Source organism: Suillus fuscotomentosus (assembly GCF_016647785.1).
Source record: "Suillus fuscotomentosus strain FC203 chromosome Unknown F5891scaffold_13, whole genome shotgun sequence".
In the NCBI taxonomy this organism is placed as follows: Eukaryota; Fungi; Basidiomycota; class Agaricomycetes; order Boletales; family Suillaceae; genus Suillus; species Suillus fuscotomentosus.
In genome coordinates, this window is record NW_024539525.1 from 153,491 (window position 1) to 179,218 (window position 25,728).

General features: G+C 47.8%; 9 protein-coding genes across 9 annotated transcripts; 7 read left to right on the plus strand and 2 right to left on the minus strand.

Moving 5' to 3' along the window:
• Positions 1-14: 14 nt before the first annotated feature.
• On the minus strand, positions 15-1,094 carry F5891DRAFT_1163032 (3-oxo-5-alpha-steroid 4-dehydrogenase-domain-containing protein). The gene is made up of 2 exons (XM_041365310.1): positions 1,064-1,094; positions 15-1,015 (listed from the first exon to the last, which is right to left on the minus strand). The coding sequence occupies exons 1-2, from the start codon at positions 1,086-1,088 to the stop codon at positions 183-185; spliced, it is 858 nt and encodes a 285-aa protein (XP_041228855.1). The 5' UTR covers positions 1,089-1,094; the 3' UTR covers positions 15-182.
• F5891DRAFT_1018400 (uncharacterized protein) lies at positions 1,095-2,749 on the plus strand. Its single transcript, XM_041361036.1, has 3 exons — positions 1,095-1,705; positions 1,763-2,406; positions 2,456-2,749. The coding sequence occupies exons 1-2, from the start codon at positions 1,230-1,232 to the stop codon at positions 2,349-2,351; spliced, it is 1,065 nt and encodes a 354-aa protein (XP_041228856.1). The 5' UTR covers positions 1,095-1,229; the 3' UTR covers positions 2,352-2,406; positions 2,456-2,749.
• Positions 2,596-3,291, plus strand: F5891DRAFT_1018403 (uncharacterized protein). The gene is made up of 4 exons (XM_041361037.1): positions 2,596-2,749; positions 2,799-2,943; positions 3,041-3,121; positions 3,154-3,291. Exons 2-4 carry the CDS (start codon positions 2,847-2,849, stop codon positions 3,243-3,245), a joined length of 270 nt encoding a protein of 89 aa, XP_041228857.1. The 5' UTR covers positions 2,596-2,749; positions 2,799-2,846; the 3' UTR covers positions 3,246-3,291.
• Positions 3,292-4,942: 1,651 nt separating this feature from the next.
• On the plus strand, positions 4,943-8,944 carry F5891DRAFT_1211537 (uncharacterized protein; the record flags this gene model as incomplete). The annotated part of the gene is made up of 17 exons (XM_041369207.1): positions 4,943-5,344; positions 5,391-5,435; positions 5,488-6,221; positions 6,269-6,455; positions 6,505-6,639; positions 6,694-6,860; positions 6,920-7,005; positions 7,061-7,132; positions 7,183-7,246; positions 7,308-7,379; positions 7,433-7,504; positions 7,578-7,581; positions 7,616-7,759; positions 7,810-7,879; positions 7,932-8,138; positions 8,161-8,321; positions 8,375-8,944. Exons 1-17 carry the CDS (start codon positions 5,246-5,248, stop codon positions 8,942-8,944), a joined length of 2,889 nt encoding a protein of 962 aa, XP_041228858.1. The 5' UTR covers positions 4,943-5,245.
• Positions 8,945-9,041: 97 nt separating this feature from the next.
• On the plus strand, positions 9,042-10,235 carry F5891DRAFT_94669 (ribosomal protein S5 domain 2-type protein). The gene is made up of 2 exons (XM_041374693.1): positions 9,042-9,690; positions 9,766-10,235. Exons 1-2 carry the CDS (start codon positions 9,326-9,328, stop codon positions 10,157-10,159), a joined length of 759 nt encoding a protein of 252 aa, XP_041228859.1. The 5' UTR covers positions 9,042-9,325; the 3' UTR covers positions 10,160-10,235.
• An 843-nt stretch (positions 10,236-11,078) lies between these two features.
• On the minus strand, positions 11,079-11,528 carry F5891DRAFT_94808 (uncharacterized protein). The gene has a single exon (XM_041374782.1). It carries the CDS (start codon positions 11,429-11,431, stop codon positions 11,171-11,173), a length of 261 nt encoding a protein of 86 aa, XP_041228860.1. The 5' UTR covers positions 11,432-11,528; the 3' UTR covers positions 11,079-11,170.
• A 422-nt stretch (positions 11,529-11,950) lies between these two features.
• F5891DRAFT_1018444 (uncharacterized protein) lies at positions 11,951-13,712 on the plus strand. Its single transcript, XM_041361038.1, has 3 exons — positions 11,951-12,254; positions 12,306-12,573; positions 12,635-13,712. Exons 1-3 carry the CDS (start codon positions 11,961-11,963, stop codon positions 13,420-13,422), a joined length of 1,350 nt encoding a protein of 449 aa, XP_041228861.1. The 5' UTR covers positions 11,951-11,960; the 3' UTR covers positions 13,423-13,712.
• Positions 13,713-13,747: 35 nt separating this feature from the next.
• On the plus strand, positions 13,748-15,971 carry F5891DRAFT_94875 (acyl-CoA dehydrogenase NM domain-like protein). Its single transcript, XM_041374825.1, has 15 exons — positions 13,748-13,975; positions 14,031-14,059; positions 14,118-14,167; positions 14,220-14,244; positions 14,296-14,338; positions 14,389-14,512; positions 14,565-14,674; positions 14,722-14,747; positions 14,800-14,918; positions 14,971-15,037; positions 15,093-15,562; positions 15,616-15,668; positions 15,724-15,731; positions 15,807-15,894; positions 15,951-15,971. Exons 1-14 carry the CDS (start codon positions 13,885-13,887, stop codon positions 15,864-15,866), a joined length of 1,275 nt encoding a protein of 424 aa, XP_041228862.1. The 5' UTR covers positions 13,748-13,884; the 3' UTR covers positions 15,867-15,894; positions 15,951-15,971.
• A 2,814-nt stretch (positions 15,972-18,785) lies between these two features.
• F5891DRAFT_94949 (uncharacterized protein) lies at positions 18,786-21,754 on the plus strand. The gene is made up of 14 exons (XM_041374879.1): positions 18,786-19,235; positions 19,292-19,666; positions 19,722-19,731; positions 19,784-19,863; positions 19,918-19,957; positions 20,008-20,269; positions 20,341-20,433; positions 20,509-20,633; positions 20,684-20,704; positions 20,756-20,927; positions 20,978-21,031; positions 21,082-21,108; positions 21,171-21,662; positions 21,740-21,754. The coding sequence occupies exons 1-13, from the start codon at positions 18,876-18,878 to the stop codon at positions 21,277-21,279; spliced, it is 1,728 nt and encodes a 575-aa protein (XP_041228863.1). The 5' UTR covers positions 18,786-18,875; the 3' UTR covers positions 21,280-21,662; positions 21,740-21,754.
• Positions 21,755-25,728: the final 3,974 nt, after the last annotated feature.

Here is a 25,728-nt window from a genome sequence, read left to right on the forward strand (position 1 = left end):
TATCAGGCTGAGGCTGTTTTATTGTTTTTGTTTGATGTGATGAAACGATTGAATGATAGATTGCACACTCATATGAGTACTAGTAGCATCATGGAAAGTTGGTAGTGAAACAGGATTATCATGATATGAGAACTTGTAACATTGATAGCTGTCCTTGGAACCCCTGTGTTACACCCGGCAGCCTAAAAGATAAACGGCACAACAGCTTTCCTCTCCTTGGGGTACTCAGGGAAATTCTTGTGATACCATTGATGGCCCCTGTATGCCCGAGAAATCATGAACCAAACTTCTGCCCAGAAGAACAACCAAGGGGGCTGGACTGTTCTCATCGTTTCTGTAAGCGATATGAAAGCAGGCAATGGTGCAGCGGCTAATGCATAGCCAAACCATTCTAACCACTCGCAGAAGTAGTTTGGATATGAGATATATCGGTAGAGGTAGCCATGGGGGATGGCATAGTGTTCCTTTCCGAGTTTGTTCTCGTTGCGTTTGCCTTTCGCTTTAGATTTACGGCGGATATTGAGAAGTACTTCATCGTGTAAAATGTTTCCCATAAAGCCAAACGCCCAGAGTATTGTTCCAGCCCAGAAGGATGGGCGAGAGAAGGCCCCCGCCAGAAATGCAGATGCAGTGGGAGATGCAAGGTAGGTACCCATCAGAGCACCATTCACAATGTTGAATATAATAGCGAAGAGGGGCATAGCGATGTGCGACTTCGAGCGAGATGGTGTTCGCAGAGGGGAAATTACTGCACGGTTCAGGTAATGGATAATGAACAGGCTAGTGAGGATGACCTGGGGGGCGGACATCGCAGACAATGATGCCGCCCAGGGCCCGCGATATAGTACGGTGATGAAGCTAATGGGAGAGAATAACTCCATAATAATCCAGGACTTGATTCCATCCAAAACGAGGATGCTGTCATTGGATGGAGCGAACCTTCCGAACGGGGCATCGATGAAAAATTGAAGTGGACCAAAGATGGGAGGTATGAGGAAGAACCATCTTCTTGCCGCTGAATTCGAGTTAGTATGTTCAATATACTGGTGTCGGGACCACTTACTATCATATAAGAATTCGGACTGCATGTCGTCGCGAGGCAAGAGTCAATGGAAGGAACCAAAGCGTTATGATACAATGCTGAGTCAGCATTCTCCCTTGTCTTCCCACCTAACACAATACTATTGATAAGTTCATTGGCTATTGTCCTTCCAAGGCGATGTCAACTAATGGCTAAGCTGCATCTTAAACGCACTCCCGCTGAGGAGGTCGAACGGGCACTCCGCAAGGCTCGAAAAGCCGCAAAGGCGGCAAGGAAACGGTCACATCTGTCGGAAGAAGCAGGCCAGCATGGAGAATCTAGCTCCAAAAGGAGACGCAGAGGAGAAGCCATTGATTCTGATCTTGACGAAGAGGTTTATGGCCCTCCACCTCCCCCGTCGCTGTCATCCGCGCACAAACCTGATTATGACACCATTCTTTCTGAGTTGGAAGACGCTCGCTTCAGAGAGAAAATGTGGGATGCTTTACGGGATGATGAACGGCTGGATGGTATAGATGCTAGATTTAACGATTATGCCCATGTCCCCGATAGATGGCGGGCGAACGCAGCCAGCGGTGGAAGCTCTGAGGACCAAACGGATATGGATCCGCGGTTCATGGACGATGACACTTACACCGAGTGGATTCGAGCAGGGATGTGGAGGTTTGTTTCTCAGCTGCAAGTAGTTCCCTGCAGTTGTATTGAGTGTCCACATAATAGGCGAAAAAATGCGCGCCAATACGAAGAAGAAGCACGCATGAAGGCGGAAAAGGCAGCTCGTAGCGCTAGGAAGAAGGAAATGAAAGCAGAGACGACCAGACTCGAAAAGGTTGCGGAAGAGCGAAGAAAACAGAAGAAAAGAGAAAGGGAGAGCCAACGAGAGGAGAACGCTCGAGCAGAGTACGACAGAAAGTGGAAGGATCTCTTGGATCCCAATGCTCGGCATGGCTCTTCCCTTTCCTTCGGAGACATACCATGGCCACTATTTGTACCCATGGTGCACTCAGATACCGTTCATTCGAACTCATCCCCAATTACGTTGGAACACTTCACAACAACAGCAATATCTGCATTCCTGATACCGATTTCTACAATCTCTGTGCTCGCTCAGGACGTCGGTGTTTCTCTCCCCACTCATGATCGTGACAAGAAGGAGAAGAAAGAGAAATTACGGGAGACGATGCTACGGTTTCATCCAGATAAGTTTGAAGGACGGGTCATGCGGAAGGTCATCGAAACAGACAAAGATAGAGTAAGGGAGGCTGTGGGTCAGGTGGCTCGAGTTCTCAACACTCTCATGGAGGAATAGATCGATGGTATAGTCCGTCACTCCGGTTGAAGATGATATTTACCAATCACCAATCGTAAGTTGATGATGAACTCGCAAGTTTTGATACACTTTGACTTAACAAGGTCTTTCGACACTTTTCGAGCAAGTATCGCACTTAATTTCTACTCGATGTGAATTCACCAAACACGTAGAACGACGGCGAGGGTCCGTTCGTGAGGGATACTCTTGGCTATCTTGACTCAAGTGCTGAACTACGTCCTAGGTACACATGTTGCTTTACACTCATGGGCATCCTCTTAGTGCAATACGATACGTTACCCTTATCAAACACACCTGTGCTCCTGCCTGAAACTAGAAAATATCAGTCATCTACTTCAGCCGATTCTCAAAAGACCGAATGTAGACAAAAGTTCTAGGTGTTGTGCCTATATTACTGCGCATTGACATCATGCTGACCCGGAGAAGTGTCTGTGATCTGGCTGCTGGAAACGGTCATCAAAGTCTTTCCGTTCCATGGTTTTTGGGCTGGTGCTACTCAGCACGGATCTAACCTATCTTGGGTTGTTGCAGTCAGCATTGGTTGGCAACAGTCAGTTCCTGACCCTCTCTGGTATATATACTATACTGCCTTGACGCCACTTACTGGACTTGGTGAGTGATACAAATGGTTCAGTAGAGGTGGAACATTGATTATGGTAGTCTTCAAGTTGTCACTAACCCACGGTTTCTTCTACTGGAGAATTTGGGCTGTGAGGAAATCAATGATCGTTCCTGTGTTGGTTATTATGGTGAAGTTCATTCACAGCTTTTGTTGGTGCAGTTTGCAATGGTGACTTACGGGTGTGCAGTGGGAAAGTTTCGTCTATCTCATGTGCTCGTCCTGAAACGACTCCAGTATGGCTTGGTTCCTGACACAAATGTTGACCACCACATGACATTTGAAGCTTGAAGTCCCAGTGAGTTGTATTGCATGTGGCGTAGGCTTACCGCTTCAACGCAAACCAACTAGGTCTGGCTAGTCGGCAACCTTGTGTGCGACTCAGTCATGACCGTGTACATGACGCTCAGTGTATATAAGATACATTGACTTCTACCATTTGATCATGCTCATCCTAATCACAGCTCGTGCAATGCAATGAAAAAAGCGCACAAATTCATTGTTTGCGAAGCTTATCCAATTGACCATCGAGATTGGGCTGGTACCTACGACCGGCGGCGCTGCGCTCATAGAGCTGGTGCTTGCCGTTGCACTTCGAGTAACGATATACCACATTGCATTGTAAGTTGCGAGCTTGTTTTGAGTCACCTCTGGTTTACCAATAGCTTAGATTTTATATCATTTCAAAGTCGGAAGTGACTTGGTCTTATCTTCGGTCTACCGATGAATTCAGTACTAACACGATTGGCTATATTGAACAGGAGGGGGTTGATCGTCACAAGACTGACTGCTACGAGGACTGGCATTCGAGTGCTCGTTCGACGCCCTCGAGACATTCTGCCAATGCGCATTCCAAGGTTGAGACCGCGATAGAGATGGATCTGTATCGACCGATAAGTTATTTCATCACCACGGAATGACTGACTCGTTATCTTGATACAAGGATGAAAAGAATTCGTATAAGCTATCTGTACTGATATATTCATGCAAACATAGACTACTAACTAAAGAGTTATAGCGTAAACAAGTGTGAAGAATGACAACCTCCCCGTAGCGTCGTGAGACCCTGTCCATTGTGTCCGACCATTAGCCGCCTGCGGCGAAGCTTCGGAAAGTCAGATGCAATGCATGTCGCCGCGATTAATACGATAGCAGTAATTCAGCTAGAGTAACCATGAATCAGATGCTCCCGAAAAAATAACGAAAAAAAGGCAGTACCACTGAAGGGACATACAACATGAACAATCGCTGCTGCCAATCTGGAATGGAGTGGAAATGCTGCAAAAGCACTGGCCCTAGTAGAAATTCTTCCCAGTCTGGGCGACAGTGATGAAGACCTCTATCAAACAACATGGTTGTGCGATTCGGATCGGAAGTTATCAATTCGAGTCGCACAACCTTGCTTTTCATCGAAACAGGTACCATGATATGGCTGCTAAATCGAACTGCAAAGATTGTATTATATATCAGTCTGCCCGTAATGATGCATTCATGAGGATCTAGAGGGAAGTGTTCGCTGACTTGCTTGATGGCCATCACAGACCGAATCGCAAGGTACTAGCATCGCAATTATGATATCGCAATCAACCCCGACAAAAAATCACTAGCTCACCGATGTCCGGACTTTCAACTTGGTTTGGACCCCAAACCAGACGTAACCAGGGAAACATGGTCCAAATCGCAAACCGAGACTTTTCCGAGTGGAGCATGGGCGGTAGTAGGTCGTCGTGGTTCAGCTTACACCAGTCGGTCCGTGGAGACAGTTTGATGCAGTGGGGATATAACAAAAACGAACCAGTGCTCAAACTGCTTTGATAGAGGGTCCATAAGCCCTCAGGCCTCGTGCCGCATCTATTCTTCCAGTACCTCAGTACTATGATAGAACGTGTAAAATTGTAAATATAAAAGTTGCATGCACTGGTCACAGCAATGTGACAGACGGCCTTAAAGGGTTGAATGGTCAGTTAATGCCGTCGGGTCCAGGTTGGAGCGAGCACAAGGAACAATTTTACAAGTCAGCGTCTGCCTCGTTACACGATACCACCACGACCTTGCGGCGTCTCTGCAAGTACAGTAGAAACAAATAGTGGAGCACCCAATCCTTGTGTTTTGTCTCAAAAAAGGTTCATCCGGAACAATAGCATCCACACCGGCACCTATCTAGCGTCACCACCTTCTTCTCCACTCCTGAACTGACCGACCCTTAACATTCTTTCTCGATAGCTGAGTCGTTCAACTCTTTCCACTCTCTACCATGGCCGACATTGGCGAAATTATCAATGAAAATGCCTCCTCCAGGACGATCACGCCAGCTGCAGTTGGCTCTCAGGTAGCTTTGATGACAATCATTTCCGTAAGTTATATGTGTTTTCTTGCAGAATCCTGCTCACTCCTTCCAGACCCTTACAATCGTGATATTCAACGTATTGCGACCTAAGAACAAGGTACGTCTCTTCACCATATCACATAGCTATATCCTACATACATGCTATACAGGTCATTTATGAACCCAAAGTCAAGTATCACGTTGGTGACAAGCAGCCACCACGAATATCTGACTCCCTTTTGGGATGGCTGCCTCCTCTCATACGCACGAAGGAACCCGAGCTTGTTGACAAGCTTGGATTGGATGCCGTCACCTTTCTCAGATTCACTCGCATGACCCGATCACTTTACTCGGCCATCGCTTTTATATGTTGCGCCATTCTTATCCCAATCAATGTATCCTACAATCTCAAGAACGTCCCTTCGACGGAACGGGATGTCCTTTCCATTTTGACCATCCGGGATGTGAAGGGTTCTTTCCTCTTTGCACATGTCGTGGTCTCGTACGTGATCTCAGCGCTCGTCATGGTTTTCGTATGGCGGCACTGGAAAGAGATGCTTCGTCTTCGGCAGCAATGGTTCCGCTCTCCCGAATATATGCAATCCTTTTATGCGCGGACACTTGCGGTCATGCATGTACCCAAGAAATACCAATCTGACGAGGGCATCCATGCCATCTTCGCAAGTGTTCAAGTCCCATACCCTACTACCTCGGTGCACATTGGTCGTAAAGTCGGACGGCTACCCGAGCTTATTGAATACCATAACACTGCCGTCCGCGAACTCGAGCAGGTTCTCGTGACATACCTCAAGGGCGGCAAAATAGCGAAAGAGCGGCCAACAATTCGGATAGGTGGATTCATGGGCATGGGCGGTACCAAAAAGGATGCTATAGACTTCTATACGTATGTACCTATGTTCTATTTGTTGCGATATCGCTAACAATAAGTAGCGCAAAGCTGAGACGCACGGAGCAAGCAATTGAGGATTACCGTCAGCAGATTGATAGCCGAAAAGCAGAGAACTACGGTTTTGCATCTATGGCGGCGATTCCGTATGCTCACATTGTTGCTACCTTACTTCGAAAGAAGCACCCGAAAGGTACCGACATCGCTCTTGCGCCGAACCCCAAAGACATTGTGTGGTATTTAAACACTGACTTATGGATATATACTGAATTTTCCGTAGATATGGGCAAATTTCAACAAGTCAACTTCCGAGCTCATCGGCAATAAATTCCTCGGTTCTTTGTTCCTGGTGCTATTTTGTTTCTTCAACACTATCCCCCTGTTCATCATCTCTATCTTGGCAAACTTGAGCTCGGTATGATTTTCGCGTTTTGTTGGGTATTTGGTCAATTGAAAGATTCCTCTACAGATATCTGCCTACGTGGGTTTCCTCTCGACGTGGGCGATTGCATCTCCAGGATCATTTGCTTTTGTTTCTGGTGTCTCGCCTCCTGCCATTTCAGCTCTTTTCGGTTTTTTCCTCCCCATCGTCATGCGTCGGTTAAGTAAATTTCAAGGTGCCCTTACTCACAGCCGGTAAACTCATTTTGTCGCTGGTTGTTTATCGTTACCTGGTTCTGATGGATTTATGGCAGACTTGACCGTGCTGTCGTTGCACGCTACTTTGCTTTCCTTGTTATCTCCCAGTTGATCATTTTTACACTCATTGGCGTTGGATTCAGTCAGAAATCATTTTTGCCGTCATTCGTTCTAGAATGCTAATGTCCATCTTGTAGTTGCTGCGGAACAGATTGTAACGGAGATCGGTCACCACACCAGTTTCCAGGATATTATCAACAACCTGCATAGTGCGTCACCCCATCATATATACATCATGGGCTCCATTCAGTTTTTATAGCCTTGCCGAGTACGATCAACCAAACGTATATAAATCAGTCGTCGTACTGGTTGACATACTTCCCGTGAGCTTGTGTATATGTGCTCTACATGCGGATATGCTTACGCGTGTCATCGTGATATCAGACTCCGTGGCTTCTTGGTTCTCTTCGATCTGGCACAGATCCTGAATCTTCTCTGGACGTCGTTTAAGACTCGGTTTGTTTCTTATTATTATTATCGTTGTCGCACACGCTGACACAAGATTTTAGCGTCTTTGGTCGCACACCCCGTGATATTAGAGAGTGGACACAGCCGCCAGAGTTCGAGTATGCTATTTACTAGTACGTGCCTCATTTCGACACCTCTCTTTTGATGCCAATATCTTCACCAATAGCGCGAATACCGTGAGTTAAGTTCGGTGATCTGATCTGACCCCCATTCACATTCCGCAGCTCTTCATGGCAACCGTTGCGTTAGTCTTTGCTCCTCTGGCGCCTTTGGTCGCACTTGCCGGTGCTATTGTGTTCTGGATAGGTTCATGGGTGTATAAGTATCAACTTATGTTTGTCTTCATCACGAAGGTTGAGTCGGGAGGAGTGGGTTATTCGTTTTCAACTTGTTTTTCGAGTTGCTAACCCTGGTGCAGCGTCTCTGGAACATGATTGTTAACCGGTTGCTCATCTCTGTGATTCTCATGCAACTGTTGATGGCTCTGAGTAGGTCATTTTAACCATCAAAGGCTGCGACTGCTGACTTACCATATTCCAGCCATCGGCCTCCAATACGGCTTCAAGTCCTTCATGTGGCTCACCACCGTCCCTCCAATCTTGTTCATCATCATCTTCAAGTTTCAGCTTGACCGAACCTTCTACAAGAATTTCCTGTACTACATACCTTCGGAAACTGAGCTTCGCGAAGCAAAGGTACACTCGTCAACGTCAGATGTTTCTGGAAGAGGGTTGGAGAAGCGCTTCGGTCACCCTGCGCTTCACTGCAGATCTGTTTACTCCGATGCTTCATGCAAGGATGATGCCACTCCTTGGGGACGTCTACAAGGGAAAGATTGGCAGTGACAAGGCCAAGCTGGATGAATATGGTGGTCAGAAATTGGACGCTCAAGTCATCGAGGGTGGCCTGAAAATTGCCGCTATCGAACAGGTGAATATTTTTTGTCTGTGTCTCGAAACGAAATGCTGAACATTCTAATTTAGCGCGATTTGGAGTATGATCCTGCCCTTTACCGGCGCGATCGAGGCGAACTGGACTGGGATCAACGGTCCATTGCGTCGGCTGCAATCTTTGGCAATGCTAGAGGCGGTGACAACGCTTCGCTTTACCATCAGAAGGCCCATCAATATGCGGGTTCAATTAGTGGAGGTCGTGCATCACCCGCGCCACCTGCCTTCGACCGTTACCTCGCCCAGGGTCCATCGCAATCTCTAAATGATATAGAGCTAGCGCGCATGAACCAGAGTGTGGATCAGTTGCCTCTTCTGACAGATCATCAATCATACGGATACTTCGATGCCCGGCAGCAACCGCCGCCGTCTCCACTCCATGAGTACAACTCTCCGGATCGGATGACCCCGCCATCTAGATATGGGTCGCCTGCACCAATGGCAACGCTGCCTCAAATGCAGTACCCTCCTCATCCCGGGATCCACACAGAAGGCTACAGGGAAGCACCGCTACATCGCCCTTATCCTCCCCAACGCCCAAACTCGACCTACTCAGTCGACCCATCACAATATATGTCTGGACGAAGTGCCTACCAAGGGTGATTTACCATGAATTATCTCACGCCAGTACCACCATTCGTTCGATGTGCGCTACGACTGGACTTACTCTACTTTTTTTTCAATCTTTCACGCTGTCGTTATGTGTCACCTCACTTTTATCTTGATTACGCATATATCATTTGGACTTAGATTAGGATAACGCAAGTGCAATGGTTGTTTGGGCAGACATTCTTCCTGCATATAAAGATGGAGGTGGGAGGAGCCCGTCGAATAGTGACTAGCATTTTCTTTGCTGTACTTGTTGCATTTATCTTACCGACAGTTTGTGTACACGGACTTTCTAACTGCCTAACTATGGTACTTATAATCGAGCAAACCTGCTCGCTTGTTCATTTGACGTCGCCGTCATCTTGAACCTGCTGCATGTCTAACCTGTATTCATATGTGAGGGTCGACCGCCCTGCTCCCAAATGTTTGGCTACCTCACAGGAGATTCGTGACCGCGGGTCTGCGTTCGTGGGCAGCGTGTATCGCGCTAGTACACCCGAAGAAGCTAAAGCTGCAATCTTCCATCACCGAAACGTCGTTCACGCTGGAAAGAAGGCCTACGAGATATCTGCGTGGAGATGCATGATGCTGAAACATGGCAAGTCAGGGCTCGGAGGTCCTGATGACTTCGAGGTTCAAGCAGGATATGATGACGATGGGGAACAATGGGGTGGGAGCAAAGTGTCGAGGGTCATGCAACGCGAGGGTGTGCTTGACGCTGTTGTCATTGTTAGTCGATGGTAAGCTTCAGCTGTGTCTATTCTATAGAGGACAGTTAGGGGGAAATTTTACGACTGCTTATCGTTCACTCACAGGTTCGGCGGGACCCTTCTAGGACCAGCTCGATTCACTCATATCGAGACTTGCGCCAGTGAAGTATGTCGTACATTCAAACGAGTCGAAGAGATGGACGAATGCATTTCAACGCTTACAAGGCTCGACGATATGTTGGCAAGTCTGCGGCAAGAGTTAAGCGACCTGACTCAGAATACTGAATCGGCAACGGGTGGAAGCACCTCGGCCTCAGACGAGATCCACAATGCAGAAGGAAGGGGAAGCAGACAGCCCGATTACACAGCCGTGCAGAGGGATCTTGACATCACAAAAGCGAAAAGACTCGTCGGTGCCAGAGAAAGTGCAGTCAAAAATGTCAAGTCTCTGTTATCGAAAAAGAGAACAACTTTGGCGAGTGCTGAGGCTGAAGGGTAGCACAATCATGCGCAAGAGAGTTGTCATGGTCAGAAAGAATAATACAAGTAGTAATAATCTAGCAGAACAAATTTCGAACTACAAAGGTATTTGCGTACAGAATATGCATACAAAAAATCAGGGAGGGCATACTAGGGATGGGATTGTTTCTGCTAGTTGAGGGCAAATAACCTCCTAGTGTTTGCGAAACATGTATTGATAAATTGCTGCATGATGGTGCTGGGTGTGGAGTGAAGCTGGGTGTGGGGAGAACATGAAACAGCATAGTGAGGTGCGTCAAAATCGACAGGGACGGTACGAACTTTCGGACCGAGGTCATCAGGCATGTGTTGAATTTTAGACATAAATCGTGCCAAGTGGATCTGGCTTGTGAAAGGAAACATCTTTGATGTTGCCTATAAACATGTGGAGATGGTTAGTTTGAAATATATGAAAGCCACTGAGAGCCATTTTAAAGCGGGAATTAATTGGCAACGATGCAATACCAGTCTGATATAGTCCTATAAATCCAATATTGATTCTCAAAGTCAGGCCGCTCGAAGTTGGGGACGACTGTCAACTTATTGCGGAAATACAGGTAGTAAAGTCACCCTTATTACGAAGGAGTGGCTGTTGCCAAACCACCTGATAGGGGAGACTGGTAAGTCTCCAGTTCCGCGCAATTTTGCAGACCCCATTTGTTGTAGAATGGCTTATATCCCTGGTGGCCGCCACGCGCTCGAGGCGAGGAATTTTTTGTTGTTGGCATAGAAGCTTCAGGGGTGAGCACGCTGCAGACGACCCTGCTGCTCTTGAACAAATTTCAGTTCATTGACAGATTGTCCGAGTAATTGGGATAAACAGAGGTGCCCTCAGTGTTGAGAGTCAACAAGTCAACAGTCACGACTACTCATAAAACGAAGGCACACTAAATAAACATGAGAAAAGACAGCGTGAACGAAAAACAAAAAGCGTATGTACCTTTGTTGTTAAGATCTGAAGGTCAACAACCAAGGCACAGGAGACCCTTATTCAAATTCTCGGTTTCCTTTCCTCGCCATAGCGGCCTATAGCTCCGACACCGTGGGCGGACGCATTCATGGTAAATTTAACCCTGTGAGATAAGCCGTAAACATCAAATTGTTGTAAAGAAAGTGGCAACGATAGAATCAGCGGTGCAATGTTTGGATATATGCTCTGCCGTTCGTCAAGGTTCATAGCTACGACTGGGGCGGCAAGCGAAATCGTCATGAAAAAGTTTTGATATGATACCCACCTGTACAACATATTCATTGGTTCTACACTTGTCCGAGGCCTGAGAGAACTTCGGAGAAAGATCCAACAGAAGTCCAATATCGATCCATCACCTACATAAAGATCAGTCGGCGTCCCGTTTTACCAATAGAAAGTGAAATTACCTTGACTACATCACAAACCGAAACATAATCTGCGGCATCCCCCGCTCACGAAGTCTAGCTACTGTCTGGTCGACGAACTGCGTTACAGCGCACTGCTCCATCGACCCAAGACGACCTCCATTCCGATTCAGCGGCACATCAGGGTAGAGCCGTCTTAGTCGAGCGTAATTTGCCAACGCCCAGGCCGCGTGCCATGCGCCGTGTAAAAACTATACAAATAATGGAGGACGGCGAAAAGGTGTATTTAGATGATACATTGGTCTTCCCATCCTCTCAAAGAGATGAGAGCCTGTACTAAGCTGTGGGTGTCGGTTCTATGATGCATTGAAGAAAATAGACGCAGCCTTATATAATCACCTTTCTTTATTTTACTTACAGTGAGTGGCTGTGCAATCCGACTTGGAATGTTTGTTCTGAGAACCGGGCGACAGACTAGCCATCATGCATTTCAGCAGAGAGCGTATGCGACCATGGATACTGTCAAAGAAGGCAAGCGCGTAGCTTCAACAGTAACTCCCCCGTGGTCAAGGCGATTCGAACTTCAAGACCATGATGAGGATGATAATGTCGGCCCCGCCCGGCGTACGGTTTGTATCCGCACGTCCAGGTTGCTCGCAGGTGGGATGGTTGACGCGTTCGCTGTCATTCGTGGGATGGAGCGTAAATTTGGGCGGATACGTGAATACCGGTTCATACGGGTTTGTGCAGTAGAGTGGTTTTCACATTTCAGTTTGCTCAAACGCCATTAGGATGGAGAAGTGAACTCCGAGTACCAGATGATATGTTGGGCTGCATTTCAGTCTGAGGACTCAATGAGCCTCATTCCAGAGGAGGGTATCACCATGAATGTCATGGCTGCAACGCAAGATCCTACTATCCCTGAAGGGGGCCCGGGGCTTGAACACCTTCAAGGTCTATTTGACGTGAAGGATACAGACTCTTCCAGTCCCTCAACATACTCTCCTGAAGGCCCTTCAACACATCCGAGATTAATTGAACTCAATGTTCAGCGAGCTGGTGTGTATATTCTTACTCTTTCTCATCTTACAACAATGCCGTGTGCTCACAACGTGGACAGCAAGTGACTTGCGTTTCAATGGAGACAGCAGACCATTAAACCTCACGAAGGGTAGAAGGATTGAAATCGGACAACGCTTCTACGAGTGGGGAGGTTTCTATCCTCTAAAGCCTCTTTATACCTCATCCCCGTTCGCTTCTTCATCCGAAGAACTGCCGCCTACTCCAGACCACGAGAAAATGCGCATTGCGCTGAACAAGTGGAGTCAAATCCTTGAGCGACCCGACCCTTCGTTTGCACAGATGGAGGCCACAGCGACGGCGGAAGCAGATACTCAAAAAGACATGACAGCGGATTCGGAACCGCCTAGTGATTCATCGACATCAACAATGTTGTCTCAGAGGAGTCGAAGGAGGACCAGACGCGAGGTGGATTCCTGGGTACCACTATCGACGCCACAACTAACAAAATCGGCCCCGCCACCCCCCGAGGCTATCACCCTCCGCACAATGCCCAAGACTTTGCAGCCTTCGACGCCCAAAGTTTCGCGTAAAGAGCGTTTGCTCGAACAGGCTCGTAGCCAAGCTCGCGAACGGGTCCTGCAACAGGTTGCGCTGCGTGCCAGAGAAGCCGAATCTGCTGACCTCGAAAATCCAAATTCAGAGACACTAAGGGAGAGTGTTGAGGCCTTTTTGAAGGACTCTAAAGTCGATGCAGATTCGCCAGGCAATGTGACGGATGGCTCTGAGTATGAGGTCAAGCCAAAGGCAGGAGACAAACCGTTGAGCGAGAGCCAGGTCTCTCCTGCGAAGGAAAAGTTGTGGAACTTGGTTGGGAAGTGGTTTTGATCGATACTGTCAGTACTCGTATAGAGCTTTTCTGCATAAATTGTTCTTACTTGCCGCACGTGAGTATCAAAGGTTAGCAGATGCTTATATAAGCGGATAACTCCCTTGTCGACACTCGGTCTTCGTCGTTTGTAATGGCACCAATACTCCACCTATACAAGCTTGGCTAGCTGCCAAGTGATCTGTACTAGTACTAGTGCGATGGGCGGCAGATGTGATCCATTTTGAATTATTTGTGCGATTTGCAAAATAATTTGTTTTGGCGGACAGCTCGGAGCTCCCTTGACCGGCGGCACCCGGCACGTGTAGTTCCGACGTTCCGGTTTTGCACTTCCCCACAAAACTCATCCCGCACGTCTTTTTTAAGCGCTTTCTGATCAAAGCTCTAAACTTTCGAGTCTAATCGACGGACCGTCTTCCGCATCTCTACCATCGAACATAAGTGTAGACAGAATACCGAGAATGGCTACCTTGTTATCTGCGCGTAGTTCCATTCGGCGACTGGGATATCCTCTTTATAGGATGCCGTTTGCAAACAACGGGAGGCGCGCAGGTTAGTTCAAGATTATCTTTTGAACTATGGTTGGGAACTCATATCGGTCCGGTAGCGTCAGGATATGTGAAATATAACTATGAAGTAAGTTCAATTCGCACTCAGTAATAACCAGATCAAGACTACCGTGACTACTTGTTAGGATCCGTTGAATATGGAATCTCTACTAACGGAAGAAGAAATTGCCATACGGTACGTATTAGTTGTGACATCTTCGGCGGACGTCAAGCTCATACTGACACAGTGATACTGCTCGGGAGTATTGCCAGGCAAGTCCGCCTTGTCTACATTCAGAAGCCGTGTGATGATCCGTTTGGTAGGAAAATCTTGCTCCCCGTGTGCTGGAAGGCTGGCGGACGGAAAGTAAGGCATGAGATTTATTCTCTGTCATTTGTCTCAAATATGGCGTGCAGAATTCGATCATGACATCCTCCCTGAAATGGGCAAACTGGGGCTACTTGGACCGACGATCCAAGGCTATGGCTGCGCTGGAGCGAGCAATGTGGCCTATGGCCTCATTGCTAGAGAAATTGAGTGGTCTGTACCGCGTCTTTGGTCTTCATCGTTATCTTACCCTTGGACATGCTAGCGTCGATTCTGGCTACCGGTCGACGGCATCTGTCCAATCATCGCTTGTTATGCACCCCATCAACGAGTTTGGTACTGAAGCACAGAAAGAGAGGTATATTCCTCGGTTAGGTGGGATTTCTAATTGTGATCGAGAACTCGCCGCTTATATCATACAGCCAAGGGAGAAATCGTTGGCTGTTTTGTATGAGATCACAGTAACTAAGATTTTGAGTTCGCTCTAATGATTCAAACAGGGGCTGACTGAACCGAATCATGGTTCCGACCCAGCTGGCATGGAGACAACTGCTGAAGAGACTGATGGCGGCTTTGTCCTCAATGGAAGCAAGACTTGGATATCAAATGCACCTGTCGCGTAGGTCCCCTTGTTCGATTTCTATGATACCATTGATTTGCTGGCGAAACAGTGACATTTTTGTCATCTGGGCTCGCTGCAAATGGGATGGCAAGGTCCGGGGCTTCCTTCTGGAGAAGGCAAGCATTTTATTTCTCGTTCTACTCATCTATCTTACTCCCACACAATTGGTAGGGTCTGAAAGGTTTGGAAGCGCCGGCCATAAAGAATAAGGTTGCACTTCGGGCGTCGTTAACTGGTTCGATCTTCATGGACTCTGTTAGAGTAGGCCATGATGCCTTGCTCCCGCACGGACAGGGCCTTAGTGCACCTTTCTCCTGTCTGAATAGTGCCCGGTACGGCATTTCATGGGGTGTAATGGGGGCTCTCGAGGATTGCATCCAAAAAACTCTCGCGTATGCACTTGAGCGAAAACAGTTTAAGCGACCGTTGGCATCTTTCCAGCTCGTCCAAAAGAAACTCGTAGACGCACAAACTGAAGTAGCTCTTGGCTTGCAGGCTAGTCTTCAGGTTGGTAGACTGAAGGACGCAAGCAAGCTGGCGCCCGAAATGATCAGCATGGTGAAGCGTAATAACTGTGGAAAGGCCCTTCAGCACTCCCGAGTCGTTTTGGATATTCTCGGAGGAAATGCAGCTTCAGATGAGTATGTCTATGGTTTACGTGACTGTGATGCATGCCTTAAGTTGATGTTTGAAGGTATCATGTCGGTAGACATGTTGCAAATTTACAAGTTGTGAATACTTATGAAGGTATGTGCCTTGCTCGCCGCCATCTGGCGTAATCGCTGACGTGTTCGCCTTCCAGGGACATATGTTAGTTTTTTTCCCTTTCACACCATATTTTCCACGATCTCTCGAGCTGACAACCCAATCCTCCTTTTCATGCAGGATATACACGGTCTCATCCTTGGAAAGGCAATCACTGGCATCCAAGCTTTTGCTAATTAGTTCCATCGATGTATTATTTGTGATACATGCACGTTCCTATTTTCTTATCTGTCGGAACATCATCACTGAGTCGTTTTTTTACAGAAATCTTAACGAAAGACTTTGCATGATGTCGACGATGGATCGTCAGATGCGTGGATCTAACGTTAATAATTCACCAATCGTAAACTATGTAGCACGCAAGCAAAATCTGGCTGTGTACTGATAATTTAACGCATTGACCTCTATTTTTTTGACATTTGCAGCTGTTAGTGCGGTTAATTTCACCTGTTGCCGCATCGGCGGGATCAACAGGCGGGAAGTCATCTATCTCACGTTGCTTCCGAAGGTTCCGTTCATCCGCACAGTTTAGGTCCCACATTCCGGCAAAGACGTGGAACGATGATCATACCGCACTTGGTCATGCCTTCCAAACAAACGAGGACGACCCCGGGGCCCGACTGGGTGGGACGACAACTGACGACAGACCAGTGATACGGTCATGTCATTGACACCACATTGGTACCGCCTGTTCTTACTTGTAAACAACCTGGGTCCTAGCTCATCCATTCCGAATCATGGTTGCATTCCCTCGCCGCATCAACAGGAACAACATTTAGGGAGCGCCAGCCTGAGAGTGCATTGTAATCTTTTGCAGTGAGCGCAACTTTATGTAATTGCACTTTAATTTTGCCATGGAGACAGAAGGCTGAAAAGGTAACTGTATTCCAAGCGGTGGGGAAGGATGATCTACATAAGCGATGCGTTGGAAATCAGATCAACTACATAAAATCTTTTGTAGCTCCACAATAACATCACATGTCCCTTCACAAATTTTCCATCATAGATTTGTATCTCCCCGAGATGGATCTGATTTTTCACTAATTTTTAGGATGATATGGTGTGGTGTTGGAACGAAGCCGAAAAAATTCAGGATCTAACCTTTAATCTGCTCGGTCACGTTCTGTCACGCTTCGGCAGAGTAGCGGCACTGTCGACTTTTACTCTCCGCAGCCTAGCTTCAAAGCGCGCGTGCATCGCGACAGGAGCAATATCATGAGTGTCATAATTTGTCTGATACTGATGGTAATAATCGCCGCGCTTGTACTGGTGTTGCTGATAGGCAAGTAGAATTGATGCCGCCTCAGGTCTGGGATGCCGAGGAGGAGATTGAATTTTCCGGTGTCACGCTGTTGTACTCGTCATTGATTTTACTAATGCAGCGCCTCAGCCCAAGAGAATTATCGCATTGGTTTTATGTCTTCCATATAAGGAGTTCATTATACTCCAGGTTTTTTTATGAATAGCTTTTGTACAGGATCTTTGGGATCTGGATGATTTGTCTTGGGCAAAGGTTGCAAATTACCATTATCTCATCTCTCCCAGCTGCAACATACAAGACTCTTTTATTCCATTTGTACAAAACATCATTTCTAGGTAGCCTGCATATTCAGTGCCGATTGAGCATGATCCTGAATTGAAATAACTTCTCGCATATTAGGGAATGTGAAGTACGAAAGAGTGAAAGAGTCTAAATCACTCGGGAAGGGATCAAGGGCCGTGAAGCTCGTACGTGGTGGACCGAGTTCGAACTCTGGTGGATTGTGTGCTATTAGGTTTAACAGCTGTGCGTGCACAAAACAATGTGTGCCTTCGGATCAAACCTCACGTGGTTGAGTTTCTCCGCAAAATGTGCTGGTTCATCTGGACTGCTGCGGTCACGTTCGGCACCACAGTCCGAAGTGTGAATGGTATGGAGGTTCAAGCGTCAGAGCTTTTCTATATACGTCTTGCCACGTTCACGACATGGGCACTACATGGGCACCGAATTTCAATGAATTTGCAACTATGATGACAGCAGGAGACTACACCTGATATTCCTGAGGTTTACCAAGAATGTTGGCACCCAACTGTTCCGACACAATTGAGAGGTCAACTTTATGTGCAAGGGTGCTAGATTCACTACGGACGTTGTGTGGGCTCGGATATACAAGCCCCTTGACAGGTGGCTGCACGAGAGCGTATGGGTAGTGCATATACTGGACGGTGTTTATAGGGATACGAGGGAAAGCCCACTTACTTCCTTGTTTTGGACCAGGACCATAAATTTTACGTACCGTGGGCAGCGGCTTTGAACAAGCAGCGGCCTCCCACAGGTGTGACGGACTTGTGTTTAGAGATCCTATTTGGTTCTCGACTGCTTTCAAGTTTGCGCCAGATTCCTCTGGATATGTTATACGTCGATCGACTTTTGCTGGTCCGGTTCGCGTTCAAACCACGAGACTTGAGCATCGCACGCGCGGCCTATTCGATTACACGTTCGAGATCCTGAGCTGAATCACCCCGAGAAGTGACCGAACCAAACCGCACTGCAGCAGTACTCTCAGCTCAGAGCCTCAATCTCAAACCATAATTATCAGAAATCTGACATTGCCTCGGGGCCTCTTTTCCTCCGTAATGAGATGACTGTTGCTGGGGCACAAGTCGTTCCAAAGATGTCAACGCCTGTACCTCTCTACTTCGTGCGAGTAAAATATTGACTCACAGGCAAAATTAATCTGACTCCTCCGCTGTTGAAGTTTGAACGTCCGAGGAATCACGGTGCTTTGAAAAGGGCAGTAACTTGGTTCCAACAAGGTTTCCGGTTGTTGAACATGTCTGGTATATTGACACCCGGATCCGCTTGTGGCCATTGCAACCATCGCATCAGAGGAACGCTTGTATTCTGTAATGCGGTTGAGTTCAGGCTCACTACGGATCTTTGCGCTCTTGCAAGATTTAGTGGGCCTCGAGATCTAAGATCTACAGGAAAATTATCAGAAAGTCGGTGAGGCTGTGTTACATAACCAAATGGATTATTTCCTTTTTTGGTGCTTCCGAGTCGGAAAACTAAAATAGATTACTACAAGCCGGTAGGGCGCAGGAAAACTCCTTGCAATTGTCATTTTCTCTTCTCATTCGCACAGATTTGCGCGAAGTGTAACATTAATTGTCACCGTTGCATACAGCTGATTGTAACAATGTTTGCAGATGCCTTTCAAGCGACCGCTGCTAAGCTCGCATACAACTGATGACTCTGAATCCCAGTCAGAGTCTTCTCACGGCGGACCTTCCAAGCGACGCCGAGTCAGTTCACCATGGAATATCGAGAAGGACAAACCTATTGTGGTGTACATCTTACAGGCAAAAATCCATCCAGAAATGATGTCTGAGCTTGCCATGCTAGTCGAGAACCATAAAGTTGAGCGGGGTAACAAGAGTCTTGAAGGGCCAAGCAGCGTTAGCGAACTCAACCTTGAACTCACTGGCGATGTTGAGAAGGCGGATGTCATTGTCACCGCAACTAACATGAGGCAACGCTTGGAAAGGCACGTTGAGTGGAGAATTGCGGTATGCGCCTACACTTTATCAATTGCGCAGAGTGCTTGCTCCAATACCATTTACAGAAAACGAAGGCCATCGTAACACCATTATGGCTTCAAGATTCTGTGAAATCCGGTCGGCCCGTTCCATACCGCAGTTATATTGCAGTTCATCACCTGGAAGACGAAACTTCGCGAAGTCACGACACTGTTCAAGACGCATCATCTGGAAGTTCATCCAACATACCCTCTGAGGTAGAGAAGCAAACAGAACCAGCTGAACTCGTAGATGCTACCGAAGTGGAATTATTGTCGCACACTGCGAAATACAGTTGTCTACGACCGTCGCCACTTGTCTGCCCCAATCAAAGTCTGGTAAAAGAAATCGATGTTATTCGACAAGGCAGGAATGTCGAAGGGGAGGAAAGGAGTATGCTCAGCTACTCTAGGGCTATTTCTGTCTGTTGGATCTATTTCATTGTGTTGTATAACATTCTTAACCCATCGCGCCCAGGTCATCAAGGGTTTGTAACTGCAATGCCGTTTTATGTATAACGAGCTGGATTTAATACGCAGCTTACCCACATGTCATAACGGAACACAATATTCGAGATATCCACGAGCTACCATTCTTGGGAGTGAAGATCCTCTCCATGGTGATGTCGCCATCCTCCTCACCATTCACTTTTCATTATTCACTTATACATCAGATCGAGGAGTTTCTAAAGACAGGCCAAATAACCGAAGCGCGTCCGTGTCTTCCCTCCTACTTCTATGACCTGGCACTGATACGGATGCAGAGACAATGTTGGCAAATCCGCGGTTTCAGTCACTTTCTGCTTTCATCACAATACATGGCATCGGACCCCACACTGCTCGCCGTCTTTATGACCTTGGTCTCCGCACGCTTGAGGAACTTGAACGATATTATGAAGTTAAACCAGGCGTGTCTGACGAAGAGACAATGCCACTACTTGATGCTGAAGCAAGCGCGAATACAGAGGCTGCAGGAGAACGGTCGATTAAGATCGGGCTGGCTCTACGACACGACTTGGGCCAGACGTAAGCATTTTTTTATTCGTCCCTTCGGACGAAGACATCGTGCTTTTTTATTGATATCTGTGCCTTCGTAGCATTCCACGCGAGGAAGTAGAAGAAATCAATGGGACTATCATGCGAGAACTCGGCCACATCCAGAAAGGGTGCAAAAGCGTGATCGCTGGAGGGTGTGTTTACCTTGCTCGCCCAAGACTAGTAGCTGTTATTCATTGCGTTGCTCTTCCATGGGCGTGTGATTTTAGTTACCGCCGAGGAAAGCCACAAAGTAACGATGTCGATATAGTCATCACCCATACGGATTGGAACTTGGGGTCTCAGAAAGTGAAAGGTCTGTGTAGAAAGCTTGTGCAACGACTGCATGAACAAGGTCAGAGATCTGCAATAGAGATACTTGGTCGTCATACTGATCAATTACAGGCCTCGTTACGCATGTCATGTGTATGTCTCCAGCATGACCGCCTTGGGTTGTCTGATTTGACAATCGTATAGATCTTTCGGGATTCCACGAACACAACGTGTTACGCACTCATCACTGGGACTCTTTAGAGAAGGCCCTAACTGTGTTCGTATCGCGTCATAATTCATCGCGGCGGAACGTTTACCGACGTGTCGATCTGATTTTTGCTGCACCGGAAGTATTTTGGACTGCAGTAGTTGGGTGGTGAGCACCAGACCTAACTACTTTGGCAAGTGATACGAGCGCCAATCTAGGACTGGGTCGACGATGTTCGAAAGAGACTTACGGTTATGGGCGAAGCAGCAAAAGCAAGTATTCGCGCTTCTCCGCGTGGATCCTGGTTAACTTATCTTATCAGAGGGATGAAATTTGATAGCTCTGGGATGTGAGTCTCTAGTGAACCAAAACAATGGACTTGGCATATGGACTGATCCCATTGCTTTATAGATCACGACGTCATGATTCCAAATTGTACCATCCCAGAACGGAACGTGATGTATTCAAAGTACTTGGACTAGTTTATATTCACCCAACACTGAGGAACGCGGATGCATGATCCGGGTGGCTATCTTCAACTTTCCCACTTGCATGTTCTACAATCTTCTACAATTCGTGATATTTCGACTCCATTTTCCAGCATTCCCCGCATATTTTGTGGTTGCTTCCGCAGCTATGCAATATACTCAATTTCGCCTGAATGATATTCCTAGTGATAGTCTCCGATTTTGAGCTTGGCAAGATCGACTGCGCTAAATTCCAGTACCAACATCATATCACATGCGGTCTTGCAAATGTAACACTGGTCACTATCCTCCGGGCCTGCGTGCATCCACCATTCAAGTTCAAGTCGTCACCCTAGATTTACTTCACAGAAATCGGGGAGGCCCGTAGGTTCTTCCAGTTCTCCCATACTTTCAATTTAATCAACTCTGCGAATCGGTGAGTGTCTTCGCTTCCATGGCTCTGCCTCACGACCGGCTTAATTCGTTTAGTGCTTCTACTCACCATCCGCGCAGTTACGCTGAGCTCCGCTTCACACCACAGATCGATATTTCAGTAACAAGTCGGCGAACTCGAATTTCTTGCAGGATCAGATCTCATCATGATGCTGTGGGTGTAGGCACACCTGGGCCCCTCAAAATGACTTGGCTGCTTGACTACTCTGGACTTTCCTCGGACTTGGCAAATACCAAACCAAGCGATACCATTTTTTGCCCATTGCTTGCGCACTGATCAACTCAATGTGCACGACTTGCAAGCGAGGACGTTTATTGGTCTGTGAATATCAGGAATCGCTCAAATTGAGTTACCAGAAGAAAGGTTACCAGCCACTGGCCCACTAGTACTGTGGGTAATGCATTAATGACTGAAGTTCCTGTCTGATGGAGATCCAGATTGAAGTTTTTTTTTTTTTTTTTTTTTTTTTTTTTCCAATTTCTGTCCTATTGAGAGTTATACTCTATGGAGGACAGTTCTATCTAGTCTATGGGACCCCCAGTGTCCCTGCGCATCTCTGAGTTCGCGAATGCCCTAGTGTGAGGCGTGCCTCCACTAGTCCGCCGTTCCCGCCGGCCGTTTTAGACGCGCAACCCGGCGAAGATGAGATGACTGTATGTAGCTAATGCTAATGTTTTTCTAGCGTATGGATGAACGGAAACGCGTACTCGGCCGCCGAAGCGGGCAGGTACAGGAGTCTAGGTTGGGTGCGTAGTTAAAGTTTGTGTATGGTCCCCATGTCTTGGCCGAAGGGATGTTCTGTCACAAGCTGAGTTGTTCCAACGATGATCGGGAGGACTCCGTGTAGGCGAGTTATTGGGTATATGGGTTGGGTTGGGTATATGGGTTGGGGAGAAGTATGGTGAGATGGTTGTTGTACAGTGGGGTATTTGATGTTGATGGGCATTTATATGGTGTCTGGCGTGATGAACAGAGGCGGGTTGCTGCAAGGGTGCGTCAGCTAGCAGGGGTATGTGGAAGTGGGATGTCACCTAGTATCGCTTTCAATCTTCCTGTCGCGTTGATGTATTTTACAATATGAGGGGTGGCGGATGTATCTGTTAGGAGGAAGGATAGGGAGGAGGCTTTGCGCCCTACTTCTGCCCGGAGGGAGTGGCGTTCGCGTGCATAGAACGGACAATCGAGGATTAGGTGATGTACGGTTTCTTCGATGTTTGGGCAGTGAGGGCAATGAGGGCTGTTAGTTTTATTAATGCGGTGAAGATGTTTGTTTAAAGGAGCGTGGCCGGTGCGTAGGAATATATACATGCTTGTGAGGCGTTTGGGAAAGGAGATGGATAGTTTTATAAATGAGCGTTGTAGAATGAGTGGGTCGATTTGGTTGAGTCTGAAGAATCGCGGGGAGTTACGCCAGGAGTGGCTCCATCGTTTGGCTGTGGACTTATGCTGAGCTTGCTGTACGGCCGATATGCTTAAGGGGAGGGCTTTCTTGCGTAGGATTTTGGGTAAGCGATTCTTGGGGCTGTTGTTCTCGCGGCTGGTTGCGGCCAGTTTGGCATGCTTATCCACTTCTTCATTGCCATGGACTCCCGAGTGACCCGGAACCCAACGTAGTGTTACGTCAAAGTCGTCGTACTCGCGTGCTATCTTGTGCATTCTGCTGCGGAAGAGATCTGCCAGATATGATCCAGGTCGCGGGTAGAAGCTCTCACCTGCTAGAATTGAGGCTTGGTTGTCGACTGAGATGGAGGCTGGAAAGGTCGGGTCTCGTTCTGTAGCTAGAAGGTGCGCGGCTAATAGTAGTCCTACTTCTTCAGCTTCGAATACGGTATGTTCGTCCTCTTTTCCTAGGTAGTAGCGGAGGGTTCTAGGGATCTGCCCTGCACGAAAAAGAACTGCCGCTGCACCTATTTGACCGTTATGGCCCGAGCCATCGCTATATATCTGTATGAGGTCAGTGAGTTGTTCGTGTTCTTCTATAGCCTCCTTCTTGCTATCTGCGACGTGTGTTTTCCAGCGATTCGTGTTGGAAGGGGGGCGTCGTGCCGGGGTTAGAGTCTCTATGGTATCTGGCGAGATATTGAAGCGGGAGGTGAGTCGGTGGAGGGAGGTGCGATGGGCTGATACGTAGCGTTTAGCTGCTTTGCGGATTGGGATGTGGAGGGGATGGGTGTTTGGTAGGGCGGCTATTCGAAGGGCGGCGCGATGACACGTGTTCTGTAGGAGGAGCGGGATGGGAAGTAGGTTTGCGTGGGCTTCCATTATATCTGTTGCGGTGGTTTTCATAGCCCCAGTGATCGCCATTGCTGCTAGGCGCTGGACCGTTGATAGGCGTTTCGCTACGCCTATGGAGCCTCGTTGGAGGTCGTTTGTGCCTTCGCGATAGACGGGGGAGAACCATAGGTCGGCTGCGTACAGTAGCTTGGGCACAGCTACTGCCAGGTAGAGCTGTCGCATGAGACGTAGCGGTAAGCCTTTAGCGGAGGATGAGAGACGACGTAACTGGAGTACATAGGAAGTTCCTTTCGCGACTGCGTTATCGACTTGCGCTTTCCATCGCAATTCTTGGTCGAGGATTACTCCCAAGAACCGGTGTGTTGAGGATGGGCGTATTACTGTGCCTCTTATCGGCATCTCTGGGCGGTCTTTGCGTCTATTCATTGAAAAATCCATTAACGCAAATTTATTAGTTTCGAATTGGGAGTTGTGAGCTCTCGACCAATCGTAACCGCCTCCTGTTCGTTCGAGCATGTCTGTGAGTATGGCATGGGTCGCAGTGAAGTCCTGCGCTATCGCTATGAAAGCCGTGTCATCTACGAAAGCTAACGTTAGTTCTTTCAGGGCTTCGCGTCCTGCGCGGGGTTTGGCGATGTCAGCTAAGTCAGAACTATAAATTATATACAGGATCATTGACAAGGGGTCTCCTTGCCCTATACCGTTTTTGACGGGGAACCATTCCGAGATGTATCCGTCGAATTTCAACTGTGTCTGGCGTTGGGATAGGACACGCTCTGTAAATAGGACTAGATCAGTTGGGATGCGACGGTTGCGCATGTTGTGGAGTAAGCGCTTTGTTACCGCGTTCGGGAATGCTCCCTCGATGTCGAGGAATAGCACGGATGCCACCTTGTGGGATCTCCAGGCATTTTTGATGGTCTCTTCGAGTAAGTGCAGAGAGTCAGTAGTTGACCGGCCCGGACGGCCTCCAAAGTGCGTGTTGGGCAACAATTGATGGTGTTCGAGGATGTGAGTGAGCTGGTCGGCTACTACTGCCGTTAAGAGTTTGCCGGTGGTGTTGAGTAAGGCTATCGGTCGATACGCCTTGGGGATAGAGTAATTGGCCTTCCCCGGTTTCCGTAGGACCACCGTCGAGAAGCATCGCCAAGGTTGGTAGTAGGTTTGATGCGAGAAGGCTGCGTTAAATAAGTGAAGTAAGTAGGGAGTGAGGGTGTCAGCGCATTCTTTGAAGACTATGTTACATATTCCGTCTGGGCCGGGGGCCTTGTAGCCACTGAGATTGATAATGGCCCGTGTGATCTGTTCGGCCGTGATGGGGGGTAAGGTGTCTATGGGTTCCGGGTATATGAAATCTGGGGGGACCGAATCAGCTACAGGGGGAGGAGGAAAGAACGACTTAGCTAGAATTTGACTTTTCTCCAGGTTGGTGGTTGCTTCGAGGATGGTGCCATCTTGGTTGGTGGATATTAGGGTGGGTACGCGGGTTTTACCTCCGTCTCGAGGCTCCGAGGAGATGTATCGGTTCGCAGTCCACAAGTCGTTACCTTCTATGTCTTCTAACCATTCTAACCAGTGTTGTTTCTTCGTGGCGGTGATTTCGTTGGCGTAGAGGTTCTTGGCTGTCTTGAGTTCGTCGTGGCTGGGGTGAAGGGGGAGGGCTCTCATTTGATAGGCGATCTTGCTGAGGTTCTTGACGTGCGTCCTGAGGTCCGATAAGCGCTTCGTCCACCAACGTTTTGAGTGCGGGCATGGTTTCGAGTATGGGACGCATGTGCTCATGGTGTTTGCTATTGCGTCGGAGAGATGCTTT

What these genes read in the sequence shown, in the direction of transcription:
- F5891DRAFT_1163032 (XM_041365310.1), bottom strand. Translation starts at nt 1,088, where the DNA reads ATGCAGTCCGAATTCTTATATGATA. An exon ending in GTCCGAATTCTTATATGATA is followed by an intron (nt 1,016 to 1,063) that starts GTAAGTGGTCCC and finishes ACTCGAATTCAG; the next exon opens with CGGCAAGAAGATGGTTCTTC.
- F5891DRAFT_94669 (XM_041374693.1), top strand. Translation starts at nt 9,326, where the DNA reads ATGTCTAACCTGTATTCATATGTGAGGGTCGACCGCCCTGCTCCCAAA. An exon ending in GTTGTCATTGTTAGTCGATG is followed by an intron (nt 9,691 to 9,765) that starts GTAAGCTTCAGC and finishes GTTCACTCACAG; the next exon opens with GTTCGGCGGGACCCTTCTAG.
- F5891DRAFT_1018400 (XM_041361036.1), top strand. Translation starts at nt 1,230, where the DNA reads ATGGCTAAGCTGCATCTTAAACGCACTCCCGCTGAGGAGGTCGAACGG. An exon ending in ATTCGAGCAGGGATGTGGAG is followed by an intron (nt 1,706 to 1,762) that starts GTTTGTTTCTCA and finishes TCCACATAATAG; the next exon opens with GCGAAAAAATGCGCGCCAAT.
- F5891DRAFT_1018403 (XM_041361037.1), top strand. Translation starts at nt 2,847, where the DNA reads ATGGTTTTTGGGCTGGTGCTACTCAGCACGGATCTAACCTATCTTGGG. An exon ending in TCAGTTCCTGACCCTCTCTG is followed by an intron (nt 2,944 to 3,040) that starts GTATATATACTA and finishes GTAGTCTTCAAG; the next exon opens with TTGTCACTAACCCACGGTTT. An exon ending in TTCCTGTGTTGGTTATTATG is followed by an intron (nt 3,122 to 3,153) that starts GTGAAGTTCATT and finishes TTGTTGGTGCAG; the next exon opens with TTTGCAATGGTGACTTACGG.
- F5891DRAFT_94875 (XM_041374825.1), top strand. Translation starts at nt 13,885, where the DNA reads ATGGCTACCTTGTTATCTGCGCGTAGTTCCATTCGGCGACTGGGATAT. An exon ending in GGAAGGCTGGCGGACGGAAA is followed by an intron (nt 14,339 to 14,388) that starts GTAAGGCATGAG and finishes TATGGCGTGCAG; the next exon opens with AATTCGATCATGACATCCTC. An exon ending in GAGAAATCGTTGGCTGTTTT is followed by an intron (nt 14,748 to 14,799) that starts GTATGAGATCAC and finishes TGATTCAAACAG; the next exon opens with GGGCTGACTGAACCGAATCA.
- F5891DRAFT_94808 (XM_041374782.1), bottom strand. Translation starts at nt 11,431, where the DNA reads ATGAATATGTTGTACAGGTGGGTATCATATCAAAACTTTTTCATGACG.
- F5891DRAFT_1018444 (XM_041361038.1), top strand. Translation starts at nt 11,961, where the DNA reads ATGTTTGTTCTGAGAACCGGGCGACAGACTAGCCATCATGCATTTCAG. An exon ending in GTGAATACCGGTTCATACGG is followed by an intron (nt 12,255 to 12,305) that starts GTTTGTGCAGTA and finishes AAACGCCATTAG; the next exon opens with GATGGAGAAGTGAACTCCGA. An exon ending in ACTCAATGTTCAGCGAGCTG is followed by an intron (nt 12,574 to 12,634) that starts GTGTGTATATTC and finishes CAACGTGGACAG; the next exon opens with CAAGTGACTTGCGTTTCAAT.
- F5891DRAFT_94949 (XM_041374879.1), top strand. Translation starts at nt 18,876, where the DNA reads ATGCCTTTCAAGCGACCGCTGCTAAGCTCGCATACAACTGATGACTCT. An exon ending in ACGTTGAGTGGAGAATTGCG is followed by an intron (nt 19,236 to 19,291) that starts GTATGCGCCTAC and finishes TACCATTTACAG; the next exon opens with AAAACGAAGGCCATCGTAAC. An exon ending in CGACACGACTTGGGCCAGAC is followed by an intron (nt 20,270 to 20,340) that starts GTAAGCATTTTT and finishes GTGCCTTCGTAG; the next exon opens with CATTCCACGCGAGGAAGTAG.